This window comes from Bolinopsis microptera, chromosome 8, assembly GCF_026151205.1.
Source record: "Bolinopsis microptera isolate Bmic1 chromosome 8, MBARI_Bmic_1.0, whole genome shotgun sequence".
Taxonomy (NCBI): Eukaryota; Metazoa; Ctenophora; class Tentaculata; order Lobata; family Bolinopsidae; genus Bolinopsis; species Bolinopsis microptera.
Genome location: NC_087079.1, coordinates 7,638,727 through 7,657,533, shown reverse-complemented (window position 1 = coordinate 7,657,533; position 18,807 = coordinate 7,638,727). Strand labels below are relative to the sequence as shown.

Here is an 18,807-nt window from a genome sequence, read left to right as displayed (position 1 = left end):
ATTCAAATAGAAGATCGTTAAAAATTTCTAATTGATGAAATGGTATTTTTCGGTTCAAGTCGTTGTAAAACTTCCACGAAATCAAGACCAAAGTCAAAGCTTGCATTTGCGTGTACATTGTAAAGGATAGCATTTTTTATACAAATACAAATACAATGTGTAACTTTACAAAACTTTGGAACTCAAACCGACATCTAAATAATTTCAGAAGGTAGATTATATGGTTTCAGAAAACTTATCATGCACCCAAATTAATACGCGTTATATATGAGATGAATTTAATTTAACAATGCAATAAATAATTAACAGATGATGCATGGGTCATTTGAAATAGCAGATATTAACTATTTGTTGGAGACTGAAAACATCCTATACAACACGGGTTCTTGCTAACAAATTCCCTCCGGTCTCAAACCAAGTTCTCAGATTGGGACATGTGTATTTTTGACACATTTCCCAGATGATCCTTGAAGGAGACCGGTTTTAAAAGGAGTGAGTTTCTCAAGAGGAGGCGCGGATTTTCCTGCAGATCTCAGCCGTGTATTGGGGGTTGGTGGCCGAGCCTCCGATGTCACCGGTCACAAACTTTCTCTCCTATACAATAGAATTAGAGTTAGCACAGCTTGTTGTAACCACGAATCCATGGGATTTCGTGTCCAGAGAGTAATATCTAATCTCTACATAATTCAGAGCAAATGAATATTTCGATGAAGTTAAAGCTGTTTGGTAGAGTCAGAAGTTGATTCTGTACAATTAGTAAACCCTTCTTAGAAAATATAGATTTAATAATGTAATTAAATAATTCTAATATACCGTGAGAGTTTCCAAGATTGCTTTCTCGATCGTATCTGCGTGAGATGTAAGCTCCAAATGTCGCAACATCATGAGTCCAGACATGAGGAGAGCGGTCGGGTTTCCTTTGTTCTGAAAACGAAGTTAAGATTATGATTTATACTCTTTTAAAACATCAACTCCCTTAAGAAGATCTCGTTCATTAAGTAAATGTGGCAGACCAAGGACAAACGCGAAATATTCCACAAAATATCAACTCAAAACAGATTTTATAATCTAGATAAAATCTTTACCGTAGCTGTAAGATCATCAGCAGTGCCGTGGACAGCCTCATATATTGCAATACCGTCCTTACCCATGTTACCACTCGGGGCCAGACCTAAGCCTCCGATCAGACCTGTCAGAGTGAATAGTAATTAGTAGATCAGACCTGTGAGAGTGGATAGTAGATGCTTGCAAGCATATTCTAGTAGACTGTGGTAGCTCATTGCACACTGTTTGATGATTTTTAACTATTATGAGTTTTAAGAGCGAAATTTGCAGAAAAGCACTTAATGTAACCAAGATGTTTGGCCAAAGTTGGGTACATCTTGAAATGTCTCGCTTACCCGCAGTCAAGTCGCTGAAAATATCACCGTACAAATTGGGCATGAGCATGACATCAAATTGTGAGGGGTCTTTAACGATCTTGAGGCACGCTGAATCCAGGTACATCTCACGGTACTTTATTTGGGGAAACTGCAAAGTTAAGACTGGTAAGAGAGACACGAAAAGAAAATAAAAATGCTAGGGTTTAAGATATCATCAAATATTTGTTGACTTTATTTCATAAATCGTAAAAATACCAGACAATGTAGATACACAATGTATTTTCACACAAACCTGCTCAGCAACAGCTCGGCACTCCTCCAGGAAGGTTCCATCCGACATCTTCATGATGTTAGCTTTATGAAGTGCCACAATGTTGGACCTACCGTTGTCTACGGCGTACTTGAAGGCGTACTCTGCAACGTTGCGGCTTGCTACCCGTGTTATGAGCTTCACGCTCTGCACTACACCCGGTACTACCTGAAGGGGGGTGTCAGGTGAGTTTATATTTTATCCTTATTAAAACATTGGGAAGTTATACACGTGGTATTTAGCTAAAATTACGATTATGCAGAATATGAAAGTTACTGACCGTATGCAGAATATGAAAGTTACTGACCGTATGCAGAATATGAAAGTTACTGACCGTATGCAGAATATCAAAGTTACTGACCGTATGCAGAATATCAAAGTTACTGACCGTATGCAGAATATGAAAGTTACTGACCGTATGCTCGATGCCGGAGTATTCCCCCTCCGTATTCTCCCTCATGATGACACAGTCCACGCCCTCTTCAGAATAAGGAGTTTTAACACCAGGCACTGTCTTGGCTGGTCGGACGTTGGCGTACAGACCGAACGTTCTTCTTATCGTGAGATTCAGTGACACATGACCTTTACCAATGGCCGTTCTCATTGGTCCTTTTAATCCAATCTTGTTCTTGAAGATTGAGTCGATTGCTGGCTGCGGTATTCTCGTTTTTCCGTTCTTTTCTGTAATTTATATACTGTTATTTGGGATATAACCAAATTTCATTAAAACCTTTAAAGCTTCAAAGGTCGATAAGGTATTATATTAATATCGGTGGAAACTCCATGCCTTACAGTGAGCATTTGTTGGTGAAAACGCGCACGGTACGCGCGCATTTAAGTCGGTTTTAAGGAAAATTAACATGTTCTTATAAGAAAACGTATTCGCGCGTTACACAAACTGAAGAATATTTGTGGTACCGACCACCATTGTGGCCAGCTCTTGGCATGAAACGATGTCAATCCGACCAACCAAAAAGTACAAGACGACAGTCTAAAGCGGAAAACTAACCGAGAATTGGATAAACTTCATGCTCCTCCCAGGTAATTGGCACGTCTGCAGCTGCAAATATCTCCTTGACAGACTCTGATATCTGAGGTCCTATGCCATCACCAGGGAAGAGGGTGACAGTGTGGTTTGAGCGGCATAGCGACGGAGACACAAGTCGTGAGATACGGCCAAGCAACATACTCCTAATTGGTGGGTTATGTTGTCAATACTGAGTTATGTTATTAGGACTATAAAGTTGTAACAGGAACAGAATTTATCAGTCACATTAATGCGTAACTGGGTAAATGTTGCTTTAAAGTATTCGTGCAAATATGTATCGATAATTATCTTAGAAAACGATTAAGACTATGTAATGTCGAGGAATCTCTTTTTTCAATTTGAACCAGGTAGAGATAAATAAAACAAACTCATATGATATTCTAAATTCAAGAACAAATAAACGTTTTAAAAAACAAATTAGAAAACCCCATTTCTTCAAGACTTCACATCTATCTCAGCTTCTGGAATCCAATAGCTTTTGAGTATTGTTGGAAACACTGTCTGCACATGTCTAGACTGTACTTTCTGATAAGACCGTGGTGATTAGCGCAGACTCGGCACTTCCTGGAGCCTGGTCCGTATTTCCTGGGGTGAGAGTACCATACGTTGTCGTGACCCATTGTTGTGGAGTGGAGACTTGCTAATAATAAGGTAGTCAGTGAGAGATCAACATTTATTGAAAGGACTAAAAAATAAACCAATAAATGTTTTTGCCATGAAACGGACCAAACTGATCCTAACTCATATTCCACTCATCATAGCATATCGCTTCAGCATGTACAAAGGGCATAACCTCAATCAGTTTAATGTAGTGAAATGACTGGTGTGAATGAAGTAGTGTACTAATACAAGTTGGAGAGGATCAGGTAAGCTAAAAAATAAACCCTTTGAAAATAATAAAAGTCAAATAATTAAACAAATTTTAAATTCTATCCCTTATTTTACAATCAAATAATATTATAAAATTATAATTAATAAGTTTCTGTGTTATCAGTTTAAAAAAGAAAAATACAATATTAGTAAACCTGTGTATCATTAATTGTTAATGATACACAGGTAAGATCACAATAGGAATCATATAATGTGAAATAGGAATGTTAAAAAAAGTGTTCAAACAAATTACAAGTTGGATTAATAAAACAAATTTAAATTGTATCCTTTATTTATCAAAGTTTTCAACAGATCATAAAATATAATGTCCTTCCGGTAAAACATATTCAAAACTTTCATTGCATCAAAGTTTTCTCCGGATATACTGGTTCCAGTACCTTAATGGCGACTTTAAGCTTTTAAGGCACTTTCGCCGACTTCACTGATTGGTCACTGGTCAAAATTTCATTCAAGGGGACGGCAGAAAAGCTCCTCTTCGAAAATCTCATTTATATTCTGATGATTTTCCGTTTATGAAAGCTTTCCTTGAGAAAAGAACTTTGAGTATTATACCTCAATCGTGTCTTGTGCCATCCTCAGTGACCCTGTTAGATTCAAGAAAAATTCAGTCAAAACAGCGAAATTTGGGTCGCGGAAAGCTGAAATTCGAACATGTCCTACCGGTAGGACACATTCAAGATCTTCATGGGCCAGTACCGTGCTGAGGTTTTTCTCCTTTGTGTTTGATCCGTTCGTGAATGATAAGAGTGACTGCTCGACTCGCTTTATAATCACACAATCTGCAAGAATAAGGTTTCTCTCCTGTGTGTGTCTGTTTGTGAACAGTAAGAGCACTCGATTGACTCGTTTTATAATCACACAAACTGCAAGAATAAGGTTTTTCTACGGTGTGTGTCAGTTTGTGAATAGTAAGATAACCCAATTGACTCGTTTTATAATCACACAAACTGCAAGAATAAGGTTTTTCTACGGTGTGTTTCCGTTTGTGAATAGCAAGATGGCTTGATCGACTTGATTTATAATCACAAAAACTGCAAAAAAACATTTTTTCTCCTGTGTTTGTTCGTTCGTGATTAGCAAGAGTGCTTGTTTGTTTGTGTTTTTTCAACTTGTGTCCAGTCCCAGATGGCGCGGTTTCTCCCTGACTACCACAGTCAGACTCGTTGGGAACAGATGAGCACTCTATTTTCACACGCCTTACTTTCGATAGTGACAACGGGAGATTACATTCATCACTCTGAAGTCCTTTACAGTCCAAAAGCTCAGCGTTAGCCAGGACACCACGGGAAACCCTGTCATCCTCAATCTTTACATCTTCACCTACTTGGTTGAAGTGTTCTGAACCAGCTTTAAACTGATTAGCCGGCAAACCCTCAGCTTTCAGATTGTTATTTTCGTTGTTTTCCTCACATTTACAAAAGCATACTGATGATGACCAGGTTGAAGTACTAGTGTTAACTTGTTGAGCGTCTGTCATCTCTTCTTTGATATAAACCTCCTCAAACTTTTCTGTTTCTTGAACTGACATTCCTGATAGAAAGTTTTGTATATTAAAATATTAATGTTGTCAATTTAAGCTTATTTAAAAACGGGAATCGTGATCACACTTATCATCAAGAATACCAAATAAGATATTATAAACAAGCCACAAATTTTATTCAGTAATTGGCGCCACAAGTAGGAAGTAAAATGAGGACCCCTGTTCAAATCAAAATAGTAACAAAATCTGATTCGAGGATTTCGCTGCGTACGTGACTGCACGCGTCCAATGGACTTAATGGGGCATTGACCGAGAGTGCCCTTTTTCCCACGGTTTGTCGAATAATGTCGTATATTGTCATTTCCTGTCAAAAATTGTTATTCCCTGTCAAATCTTATCGTATGTCAAATCCCTGTCAAAAATTGTCATTCCCTGTCAAATCTTGTCGTATATTGTCATTCCCTGTCAAAAATTTTTATTCCCTGTCAAATCTTGTCGTATGTCAATTCCCTGTCAAAAATTGTCATTCCCTGTCAAATCTTGTCGTATATTGTCAATTCCCTGTCAAAAAATGTTATTCCATGTCAAATCTTGTCAAATCTTGTCGTATATTGTCATTCCCTGTCAAAAATTTTTATTCCCTGTCAAATCTTGTCGTATGTCAATTCCCTGTCAAAAATTGTCATTCCCTGTCAAATCTTGTCGTATATTGTCAATTCCCTGTCAAAAAATGTTATTCCATGTCAAATCTTGTCAAATCTTGTCGTATATTGTCAATTCCCTGTCAAAAATTGTTATTCAATGTCAAATCTTGTCGTAAACTTGTCGTATATTGTCACATATTGTCACATATTGTCGTAAACTTGTCATGAAATTGGGCACTCTCGGTCACTGCCCCAATAGATTACCTTCCGGCGCTAGCAGGTAATTATTATATTTTGCAAGTCAGGTTCTATGATGCAATTTCAACGTGTTTCCTTGTGTCAGTAATCTCTTGCTGAACTTGTAAATTCTATTCATATCATTTTAGATCAGATCAAAATAATATTTGTTGCAAACCTGAACGAAAGGAAGCAAGCCCACGCTCTCTCTCCTTCTTCTTGCCCTCTTCGATTTTCTTTCTCACGTCCGCTGCACTCGGTATGGTGGGATGCGCGGCTTTAGCATTTGCCCACTCTGTCTGAGTACTACTACTACTACACTCTGTCTGCTTCTTGATACAATACTTTGTGTGCCTGGTGAATTATAAGATGTTTTTATTTTTCTTGACACATAGATAATGTGATGTAGTAGTTGTTTGAAAAGTTTAAACTTTTCAGACAACTACAACACATTACATTTGAGTTCTGATGAAGACAATACGTCGAAAATTAAACGAACCACGCAGCTTCACTTGTTCTATATCTATGTGTCACAAGTATACATAATCATTACCCATTGAGATCTCGCTTACTCGTAAACCGTTTTTGACAAATGGGACAAACATATCCAGCAGTCTTTCTTTTCATACAGATATCTTCGTGTCTGATAAAGATAATCAATCGAATACCTTATTACATGAAATTAAGATTGGATAAAATTAAGATAAGTTCATAATTAATATGTTTTTTCGAAAAATATCATAATTATGTATTTTATAAGGAAATTATCATTACAGAAAGCATATAATAATTAAGACATTTTTCCGGCCAATATCTTAATTATGTGTAATCTTAATTTCATGTAATAAGGCTAGGTATATGCTGCTCCTTTACTTGAACAGCACATATCTATGTATTTAAATAACTTTATCAGTTATCTCAATTTGTTTATAACTTCTGAATGAAACTTTGTGATGGTCACTAGTTAATGCTCCAGTCCAATCTATTTCTCTGAACTCTGATATTATCAAACAAAATAGAATATTCAACTATCCTCAATAAACTTCACATAAACACCTATGGTATTAATCAATAATCAGGGTTTTGAATAGTCGTTAAAACAACCATTTCAGATTCCGACCATAGGTAAAATTAAATATCCGCGGATTTTCATGAAGACCCACCATGCCCATTTTAAAGTTTTAAACCATTATAGTTTTAAAACTATCGATGCCACCAATATGAATTTAGTGGATACTCGAATACTCGATTCGAGTATCCACTTAATTTATACCAGTGGGATCGATCGTTTTAAAACTATACTCGATCGTTTTAAAACTATAATGGTTAATGGGGCATGGGGGTCTTCATGAAAATGTTCCCGTTCCCTTAATTAAAATGCACACAACCGATGCCCCAGCTTGACCAATGCAATATATTTTATTAGGCTCACATTGTCTAAGCGGGTTATAAATGACGAAATATCATTAAATTATTATTTTATATTATATATATTATATATATTGTATAATGACACAATTACACCTACTTCACTTTATTTTGGGTGTCATTGAAGTGTCCATGACACAGTATGCAAGTGTATCCTCCACTATGCACCCTCCTTTTGTGCTCTTTCATCTGTGAAAGTGATTTGTGTAACGTGTTGCTTTTGTTAAAACTTTATAACTAATATAATGGTGGAGAAAATGTGGTTACTCGAAAACCTAATCTTTGAAGTGTAGCCGAGAGGGTTGGTATCAGGGGGGGGGGGATCAGGTACTAACTGCATATTTTCCGAAATTTCAGCTTTTCAACTTTACTACCCGGTACTGACTGATTTTGACCTTGATTCGGAGACACCCACCCCCAAAATGTTATTAAGCTTTTTTTGGACTCCGGTTAGGGGTTCATGATAAAATATTTCAAAAAAATCTGACTTTCGTGTCAGTGGGACAAACTCTTCTCAAAATTTTCAGAATTGAATGCTAAAAATTGTTGTTTTCGGCCGAGTTTTCGTGATTTACCTACTGACTGATTTCGTGATTTAAGTACCTGGTACTAACTGATGTCTGGATCAGCAAGACACCCACCCACCCCACCCTGTGTCATGAAGTAACTGCCAGATCCCCCCCCCCCCCAACATTTTAAAATTCCTTAGATTTGGTTTGATTATTAACTTAATTGTAAATATCTAAACATAATATTAATTGGAATATATAAGTTTTACTTACGTAATCCTCCGTTCCCGTGTAACTACATCCAGGAGAATCGCATTTCGTCACTACGGGAAATTAATTTGTCAGAAAAATGTGTTTCATTATTCATCAGTAATATACCAGCTATCCTCCCAGCAAAGATCATATTGGGGGGGTGTGCTTATAATCCCGGTATTTATGATTATATTTACCTTTGTTTGAAGCACAATCATGTCCTTTCATTCCTCTTGATGAAGCGAACTGCTTCGAGCAGGTGCCTGAAATTAATTTATAAATATATTACTTAATGTCATCAATTTGGTAATGTTATGTATTTTTGCATAGATAATTAGGAGCTCGCTAGTATGTGGTAATAAGAGCACATATTATCAACCTGAGATAGTTCTATGTTCCTCCAACTTAATATTTATTATTGATTTTTATTAATTTATTTACGTAAATTAATAAATTTAATAAATTCTGAGCACTGTAGAAATTTTCCCAATTTTACGGATCCCAATTCAATCGTTAAACACACAAGTTTAAGTTTCAGAGATGACTAACCGCATTTGTATTGTAATTGATTGTGTTTGTTTGCCATGTGCCCATCCAAGGATCGTTTCCCTCCCCATACGTCTTCATTGCACGTTGGGCACTTGTACATGTTTCTACACTAAAAACTGAAGTACACTACACTAAAACTCAATGAAACAAGAAATTTAGAAATTTAGAAATTTCATTCATGTAGCATAATGTGTAGGAGTAAGATCGAGACAATAAAACGCCAAGAGGTGCTGTTTATATATATATATATTATAATTATGTCATGACAAAAATGTGCAAACGATGTCGATCAATAATATCAATAAATTAAACATTATGTAAGTTCCGCTAGACCCTCATCAAATTTGTCTCATTGTCTCAGCTCCATCAGCTAGCCACTTGGCCCTGATCTCCTTTGCCCTTCGGAAGGATCTGGCTTGCCGCTCACGGAAGTCGTTTCAAGCACGGCACTGCATTGGCTCTGCACAGTCACGTTTGCAGTTCAATGTGCGCTAACAGGAGCGTCAACCGTCAATCTGTAAGTAGCCCTAACACAGACTGGTGCCACTCAATAAGCCACTTAAAGCGTATAATAGCATCTATGACATTCAAGTACACTTTAAAGCAATTTGCCTTCGAGTATGATAATTATAACCAGTTTAATCTTGTTCAGCGTCCTCGAAAACATAGAGTTACAAGGTTTTCGCTTCGATTTTCATCAGTAAAAAATCCTTCTATTTTTAATTCTATGGGCCAGCCGTCTGCCAATTGCATCATTTGATTAAATTTATTGTATGTATATTGTTTGACATTTAATTTTTTCCGTTCACCCTTTTGTAAAAAGGCCATAGTGAAAGGTTGCGAATGGACGTTTTTGCAGAAAAATGTGGATTTTGGAGAAAGTTGTAGGTGGGTTTAAATATGTCGTCGGTGCGTACTTCCGTTAGTAACCAAGAAAACAACAAATTTTTTCAAGAAAACAACAAATTTTTATTTAAATCAATTATAGCAACAATTTGAACAACTTTAAAGCTCTTCTATTACCATGGAATATACTACGGGTATGGTGACTTGGGCTATTGAGTTGTTAAGTAGATTAAGATTAGTAAACCTGCACTTGCATTGTATATTTTATAAAAACTAGAAATTAGGCTTCACGGTAAAATGGAGAAGCAGGCTGATCTTGGAGAGAGCAGACCGTAAAGTTTACGCACCCACCAGGGCTACCTACCTACCCCAGTTGTTCTTTTTGTTCTTTTTGGTTTATCAGCTTGTATTGTTATATTTATGGACCCCAAGTCACCACACTAAGAAGGAGTATGTAAAAAAAAAATAATAATAATAAATTAAGTTAATATCATCATATCTGTTTAAAACAGTAAAAGTCAAGTTGAGGATTGACTTTCCTAGTTAATTTAAAGGTTCAAACGTTTGGGAATATAATAATGTTGGTATTTGTATCCATGTCAACTAGCGCGCAGTGCAGCGCGCGAGTATCATGCTTGCGGAGATGTGATGTATATAGCTAGCCTGTCAATGAATGCGCGGCGCGAGTGTATTTTAATGTATACTATTAAAGCTTTTCATGCAAACAAGTATAATATTAGGTAATAAGCCCAATTTATGTACATGGCATGCTTAGTATAGTGTACTGATGTGTATCAATATTATTATTATGAAGTGAGCTGATTGGAGCCTATATTTATAGTTATAGTGAATGGAAATCTAGCGTCCGCCAAAACGAAACAACGGGCGCAATTCTTGTTTTAAACTTTTAAATTTTTCGGACACTTTCCTTGTAATTCAATGAGTAAGCTAACCAATTTTTGTTGCAATCGGAGGTCGGGAAGTATACTGAATATCTATTTGTTTGAAGAAAATTGTGCTGGCCGAAATTAGCGCTAAAAAACCATCCTACAGTCGGCACGCGCGGCTCACTGTCGATGGCGCACTACCTATATTGTGTATTTAAATTTAGATTTATTTGTAAATGTATAATAATACCTGCACACATGATATCTCTCTCTGCCATGAAACATGATATCTCTCTCTGCCATGAAACATGGCGGGGGGGTACCAATGGCATAAAATGGCATAAATGGCATACGTTTTATGGCATAAATGGAAATTTTTATTGGCCAATTCTCCATTTATGCCATGAATTTAGGTCTTCATATTTGACTTAAAATTCGCAAATTATTATTAGTACTTGAATAAGAGACATGTTTCATGCTTTATAACGCTTGGAATGATCGTTAAAGATTCATATGACAAATAAATAAACTAGAAATGTATTATATCAAAAATGGCATAAATGGCATACGTTTTATGGCATAAATGGAAATTTTTATTGGCCAATTCTCCATTATGCCATTTATGCCATTGGTACCCCCCCCAACATGGCTAACCTTTCAAACTATGATTTAAAACATAAACCTATTAACTAAAACTCAACTGGGCTCTCCTTACGCTAATGTTGTTTTGTTGTGCGGGATCAACGAAGTGAAGCAGCCTGATGTTAAGAGTCAGTCTGATATTGTTGATATTTACCAGAAACTAAAGCTGAAAGTTAAACAGATACAGAAACTTAGCCACTTCTGTATCTGTCTGTAGATTATTACCCACTAAGGATATGTTACTGAACGAAAAGGTTGATACATTTAACAGGGCTATTCACTTCGACTTGCCTCAGACCTGTAAGGGTGTTCAGCTTGTTGATGGTTTTATGCAGTTTGTACAGAACAATGTCCTTGCTTGGGAACTGTCTAAGCAGTTTGACAGGCATGGGCAACCCGACATGCTGCACCTAAATAGGACTGGGGCTAGAGTTCTTGCAGGGATAATTAAACAATCAATATTTCTTAGACTAAATGGTGGAAAAGACAAGAGAAGACGCTCTGGTAGAGTGAATGGAAGACTATACAGCAATGTGACTAGAGACCCGGCTGCATCTCAGCAGACGACGTCTGGCGGTTAAATCAGGTATGATTAATCGTCTTCAAAAAGAAATTTGCAATCACTGTCAAATAGCCCGGTTCATAAAACAAAAATATTATCCAATAATTACGGCGATAGGCTTATCTGTTGTTCCTTAGGCCAAATAACTACCAAAAAAATTTTGAAGCTTCAACTCCAACCGGAAACACCCCCACATGCCACGCCCATTTTTTTCATCAATTTTTAACAGGTAAAAATCTTCATATCATCAATTTAGGCATGAAGGAGTGCTTTTAGTGCTCCAACAGTTTGGGGTCTAATAGTAATGGTAGAAAAAGGTTAACTTTAGTCAAAGTCTCAAGTCTCCACGGCGCTTGGTTTAGGCGCACCGGATCTCGCGTCTCCGCCTCCGCTGCGTGATTGGTGGCGCCAGAACTAAAGGTCGTAGAGACATGAGACTTCAACTAAAGTTAACCTTTTCCTACCATTTATATTAGAGTAGCACAGATTCATAGCTCTAAACACATTCCTTCATCCTTAAAACGACAATCATATGAATTTTGCCTGTAAAAGTTGATATCTTGATGTCAATTAACATCGTAAGCTTTTAAAACTAAAATTAATTAAATGAGTCATAATACTTCACACAATATTTACACACAATATGAAAATATAAATACAGGAAGTCTCTTGGATTCGACATTGAACTTTTCTCGGTCCCTGCACTGGAAAGTGGAACTGATCCTTTAAAGAAGTCAGCAGGTTCTGATTTAGGTACCCTGGTTTTCGGATCGCCAAGTCTTCACAAGCAAGCTGTCTAATCTTCGTTGCCAAAAGGAATTTTGTTGCCAGAGGAATATTTTCGTCAAACTAGGATTTAAATGAGGTCTTTATTTCTTTATAACTCGTCACCGATAGGATCAGCATTGATGAGGTCCAATAATTCCTTCATAGCTCGTCACTGACAGGATCATTATCAATGAGATCCAATGATTCCTTCATAGCTCGTCAGTCGTCACTGACAGGGTCACCGATCACTATTAATAAGGTCTGATGATTTCTTCGTAAATAACGAGGTACAGTAATCTCTTACTGATACGTCAAGACAAAGTTAAGTAAATAACTATAAATATCCAAGCATTAGCTAACAAAGTAGCATCTGGTTCTAATTCCTTTACCAAGTTATCAGTAATGGATCTAACATCTAAATGAATCTCTTCTGTAAACTGAATTTCTTGAAGCTGAAGGACTGATTCCCTCTCCAAGATGGGGGAATACTTGTTAAATTCTTGTAGGATTCATGAAGAGGGGAAATTCTCCACGGTATAGAGGGGAAATTCTCCACGCCATAGATGGCATATTCCCAATACTCGACCAGCTCGTTCTCGACAGTGACTGCTCATTCATAAACATTAGTCTCCGGAATGCGACTTCATTGTAAGAGAGCTTGGAAGAGGGCAAATTCCCCCAGTAATGTTTATTTTCACTAGTATTGTAATGCAAGAAATTTTGCAACACAATGCAACCAACGAAGTTTCAACTGAAAAGGTTCATATAATATGATTGTTGGATTATTAATAAAAGACTGTTCTAGTGTTCTTACCTCTGACAGTTCCAGGGTGTGAGACGTGGAATCCAAAAGACTTCCTGTATTTATATTTTCATATTGTGTGTAAATATTGTGTGAAGTATTATGACTCATTTAATTAATTTTAGTTTTAAAAGCTTACGATGTTAATTGACATCAAGATATCAACTTTTACAGGCAAAATTCATATGATTGTCGTTTTAAGGATGAAGGAATGTGTTTAGAGCTATGAATCTGTGCTACTCTAATATAAATGGTAGGAAAAGGTTAACTTTAGTTGAAGTCTCATGTCTCTACGACCTTTAGTTCTGGCGCCACCAATCACGCAGCGGAGGCGGAGACGCGAGATCCGGTGCGCCTAAACCAAGCGCCGTGGAGACTTGAGACTTTGACTAAAGTTAACCTTTTTCTACCATTACTATTAGACCCCAAACTGTTGGAGCACTAAAAGCACTCCTTCATGCCTAAATTGATGATATGAAGATTTTTACCTGTTAAAAATTGATGAAAAAAATGGGCGTGGCATGTGGGGGTGTTTCCGGTTGGAGTTGAAGCTTCAAAATTTTTTTGGTAGTTATTTGGCCTAAGGAACAACAGATAAGCCTATCGCCGTAATTATTGGATAATATTTTTGTTTTATGAACCGGGCTACTGTCAAAAGAGTATTGGATTAGGGCTTCCCCACTTTGAATGCTTTAACTGTAATAGAATTCTCCATGCTAAATGCTTCAAGTCATCTCAAGGACAAATAATTAACGAAAATTTCTACTGTACAAACTGTAAACATTCTATCCCTATTAAACACAATCCTTTTAAAGTAATGGTCGACTCTGAAGACCCTTGTATTCAGAAAATCTCTGATATGCTAGAAAACTGTAAGTCTTATACACTTAAGGAATTTAATATACTAATGAAACCGCACTTTGAAAATAACTGCTCAACGATCTTTCAAAACATTGATGGTAATAAAACAAATTTTGACGCCTTCACCATGGAGTTAGACAGAATAGCCGGAAAGTTCCAATTCATTGGACTTGCTGAAACTAATGTTACAATTGACGAAAGTAGTGTTTACCATTTAGAAGGGTATAATCGTTTTTATCAAGATAAATATGTCAACAAAGTAAAAGGAAGTGGTGTAGCGTTATACATAAAAGACACTCTTAATGGAGTCGTATCATGGGTATCAGAAAATCTAGAAACTATATTTGTAACCGTCCAACATGATGAACCCCTCCATGTAGGCGTAGTGTATCGTCCCCCAAGTGGAAATTCCACCGAAGCACTCAACGAACTTAAGAAGATTATTGAACAATGTCCAAAGAATAATGTCCACCTAATTGGCGATTTTAACATTGATTTACATGATGAAAACACCAAACTTGTTCAGGAATTCGAAAACTTGATATTAGGCCTTGGTCTGTCACCTCTAATCTCCACCTACACGCACCACAAACCAGGATGTAAGCAATCATGCATTGATAACATACTCACTACCAACATAGAAAATTCTGTTTACTCTGGATCAATAAGTACTTGCATCAGCCATCATCACGCTGTATTCCACATATTCAAATCACCCCTAGTCAGTAATGAGGCCCACGAGCAAAAGTACACCTCTAAATCTTATCTCTAGTTATTTATCTAATAGAAAACAATTTGTGGACGTTCTTGATGTAAAATCTGATGAATTACCTGTAGAATTTGGAGTCCCCCAAGGGAGTGTGCTCGGACCTCTACTGTTCATACTGTACATAAATGATATTTGTAATATAACAAGTCTAGGTAAATTTGTTCTATTTGCTGACGACACTAATATATTTGTTGCAGCCGACTCAAAGGATAAGGTATATGACATGGCTAACAAAATACTGCAGGCTGTTAATAAGTACATGATAGTAAACCTACTACATATTAATGTAAAAAAGTGCTGTTACATGTACTTCTCTCCAAATAAACGTAACAATAATGAATTAGACGCCGATATAGATAGCTATTGCCAATGAAACTAATAAATCAATGAAACTAAATAAACCTATCCATGAATAACAAGGTAATCAAGCGTGTTAGTCAAACTAAATTCCTTGGAGTAATTATTGATGACAAATTAAGTTGGAAACCACACATACAATCTCTTAACAAAAAACTAAGCAGTGCTTGTGGACGTATCTACCGTATTAAGAAATGCTTACCAGAATCACTATATAAACAAATTTACCATTCTCTCTTTGAATCACATCTCGGTTTTGCTATTTCTGTGTGGGGAGGTATTCCTAATATCCAGTTAAAACCACTATTTATTACTCAGAAGAAATGTATAAGAATTCTATTCGGAGACCATAAAAGGTATGTAGACAAATTCAAAACATGTGCTAGAGTTAGACCGTTCGGCTCCCAACGTTTGGGTTGCGATTTTTATGTTAAGGAGTCTACCAAACCTCTATTTGCAAAACATAAATTACTAGCTGTAGAGAACCTATATAGACTACGTTGCCTAATGGAATTTTTTAAGATAATTAAGACAAGAGTACCAATTTCAATGTTCTCTTTGTTCACCATATCCCATAGGAAAGACAATATGTTAATCACACCTTCTCCAACTAAACAATTCATCTATAAATCAGCGTGGCTGTGGAATGAGTTTTGTAAAATTGGCTCATTTAATTTTAATTCCTCTTGTTCTTCTGTTAAGAATAAATTACAAAAGTCATTGATGAATGCCCAAAACAGGTATGGTGCTGAATGGAATGACCAAAATTTCACTGAATTCTAAGTTAAACACAATATAATCCAGGTATCGACAGGCGCTGCCGCCAAACGACATTATCATGCATATACTTCTTTATTTTCAGCAGCTAGTATGTTAGCGCGCATAACAAGGCGCGCTAGCTGCTAGCATTTTACCGCCATTCTAGGTTTCACTGATTTCACAATACACAATACACAATATGTCCAATTTGATTCTAATTGTTGCTCCTAATCTGATAATTCTAATGACAGTGACTGCTCCCTATGAACCAACCGACCAACATTTTCGGTCGAACCCTAAAATTACTAATACCAAATTTAAGCCCCACATATGCGTGTATAGTCTCCAAATCTTCTCTCTGCTCTCGGACTTTGTTCTTTTGAATAGAACTGTTTGTATACTTTAACAAATAGTGATTTTAACTTTGAGATAAACTGCTAGATTATTATATTTTTGTACCAATGTTCACCTAACTTAACGTCTCTCACTGACACCATCACCCGGCAACCAATTTTAAAGTATAATTTATTAACAGGATTATTATTATTAACGATCTGACTACAGACTGGCGGTCAACGTTCCCCGTATAGTAGCTCAACGGAGTCGAGGGGGTAATCAGGGCACGTGTTAATGAAAAATGTACGTGTCCTTCCACAATCCCCTCTGTTGGGTCACACGTTATTGGGAACTGAGATCGCTATCGTGTAACTAGAAGCAGTATGTGCAAAGTAACTTAGGTGATAGGTGATAGGCAATATGAAATTACACATCTTACTTTAACTTTATCCCGTCACCCATGGACTCAATTAACGGCTGGTGGTGGTGTCATCGTTTGTCGTACTCAAAACGTTTCGCGGTTGCGAATGCCGGCCCATCGAGGAAAATCTTTTTACTTTGTATTTTAGCCATTATAAAGTGTGATTAGTCGGATATAGTACAAACAGTCTCCGAAACGAAAAAGCAAACATTTGATTTTTGTTTCGGCGACTGAATCGTTGATGGGCCGGCAAATATTTGTTGTCGAGTAGTGTTGAATACTCATATTAACATGATTATTGACTTAATTTAGGAATTGTATGTAAATATCTTTGACCAAGTTTAATTGTTAATGAGAATGCACCCCAGCACTGGCAACTGGGCGCGCGCGGCGGCTTTGATGTTAGCGGCTACAAGCTTGAAGCTAGGCAGCTGCAGAAAAAAATGCCGCACGCGTTCAGCGCGTGGGGCTTTTCGCAGCTTTTTGCAGCTTTTCGCAGCGTGGGGCTTTTCGTTTTTGATTTTACAAATGACAAAGCAACTTTTAATGATTATTAATGGAATTATCGGATATTTATAATTCAATATGTATTGATTCTTCTGTGGAAAATAAAAATGGTATTTTACTTAAAAAATTGTATTTTACTTATGTCACCAAACTAGACCAATAAGCAATTTTAGCTTAGATAATTATATTTTTCTATATTTGTATAATAAGTATTATATTGACGTAGTGGATGGTTGAGGGGGTTTCAAGCACAGGTCACACTCAAATCCTAAAGATAAGCAGTGGCTGGGATCAATTTGCTTGCATTGGAGTGGGCTGGGGCATGAAATACCCTTACATCAAAAGATGCCCTCTCTGAACACTGAAGCATTCCAAATCGATCTTGCAGAAATGTCCAGCCTAGCTTGGTCTCCTAGGACTGTTCCCTTTGGTATAATAAGTATATTGACGTACTAGTGGATGGTTGAGGGGGTTTCAAGCACAGGTCACTCTTGTAGCGCGATGCACTACTGGGTCGCGCGCGCATCAAATAATGCTTCTCGCAACCTTCGGTAGATCGGCGAGATGCACCACTGTGCCTCACCGAGCTGCGAAGGATTGACATCGTGAATCAAAGGTCACTCTCAAATCCTAAAGATAAGCAGTGGCCTTCGGCACTTGAAACCTTTTCAAACCTCCCCTGATTTATTTATTATTGATATTGTTTGATTGTGCAGTAAAAACAAATATTTGTTTTATTAAATATTTGTTTTATTGAATAAACTCGTTATGTTTCATATTTCGGTCATATGAGGAGCTATAACAGTTTTAATTTTTTTTCAGGACAAACGTTATTCGAATGGCCAAAGGCCAAACACAATTCTATAAAATTGAGCTTGATCCGACAATCCACATTATCAAATGAATGCAAAATCTCGCCGATCTACTGAAGATGCGCGGCGCGGCTCAAAAGTGCAATATAGCGCTACACATATCGATTTATTTGTATTGTAGGTATACAACCTATCAGGATGCGCGCCGAGTTGGACTCGTGACCCCCACGGTTGTTTCATTGTGATAAAACGTGTATCGCGTTTTAATTAACGATATATGGCGGGTTATACTAGTGCGCGGCGGGTCATACAAAGTATGACAATGATTTATGAAGTTACTGAAATGCAAATACTGAATGCGCGCAATTTGGGGAGTGTGCTTTCGATTGCTCTAACCAGAGCACTCTCGCGTGCAGTATTGTAGGTTTTTAACCTACCAGGACGCGCGCCGAGTTGGACTCGTCGACTAATATATGGAACAAATATTTTACGAATATATAATTAATTGCAGTAGCGCGTCACTTCACATAGCCATGTGTATACGCGTACTGTGTGACGCAGACGTGCTTGTTTCGGTCGCGCGCTACTGCAAGCGAGAGGGCTCTGGTTAGAGCAAGCGCGTCACGAAGTACGCGTATACACATGGCCATGTGAATGCTTTCGTTACAGGCCCGCCGCGCACGAGTTTGTAGCGCGATGCACTACTGGGCCGCGCATCGTGTCGCAACCATAGATCGGCGAGATGCGA

At 37.3% G+C, this 18,807-nt stretch overlaps 2 protein-coding genes across 2 annotated transcripts; both read right to left on the bottom strand.

Moving 5' to 3' along the window:
• Positions 1-160: 160 nt before the first annotated feature.
• On the bottom strand, positions 161-2,879 carry LOC134819543 (isocitrate dehydrogenase [NAD] subunit alpha, mitochondrial-like). The gene is made up of 7 exons (XM_063829535.1): positions 2,702-2,879; positions 2,108-2,373; positions 1,675-1,860; positions 1,401-1,530; positions 1,086-1,189; positions 814-924; positions 161-594 (listed from the first exon to the last, which is right to left on the bottom strand). The coding sequence occupies exons 1-7, from the start codon at positions 2,877-2,879 to the stop codon at positions 502-504; spliced, it is 1,068 nt and encodes a 355-aa protein (XP_063685605.1). The 3' UTR covers positions 161-501.
• Positions 2,880-4,223: 1,344 nt separating this feature from the next.
• LOC134819250 (zinc finger protein 271-like) lies at positions 4,224-8,845 on the bottom strand. The gene is made up of 7 exons (XM_063829074.1): positions 8,731-8,845; positions 8,379-8,444; positions 8,203-8,252; positions 7,521-7,609; positions 6,546-6,635; positions 6,171-6,346; positions 4,224-5,161 (listed from the first exon to the last, which is right to left on the bottom strand). Exons 1-7 carry the CDS (start codon positions 8,828-8,830, stop codon positions 4,314-4,316), a joined length of 1,419 nt encoding a protein of 472 aa, XP_063685144.1. The 5' UTR covers positions 8,831-8,845; the 3' UTR covers positions 4,224-4,313.
• Positions 8,846-18,807: the final 9,962 nt, after the last annotated feature.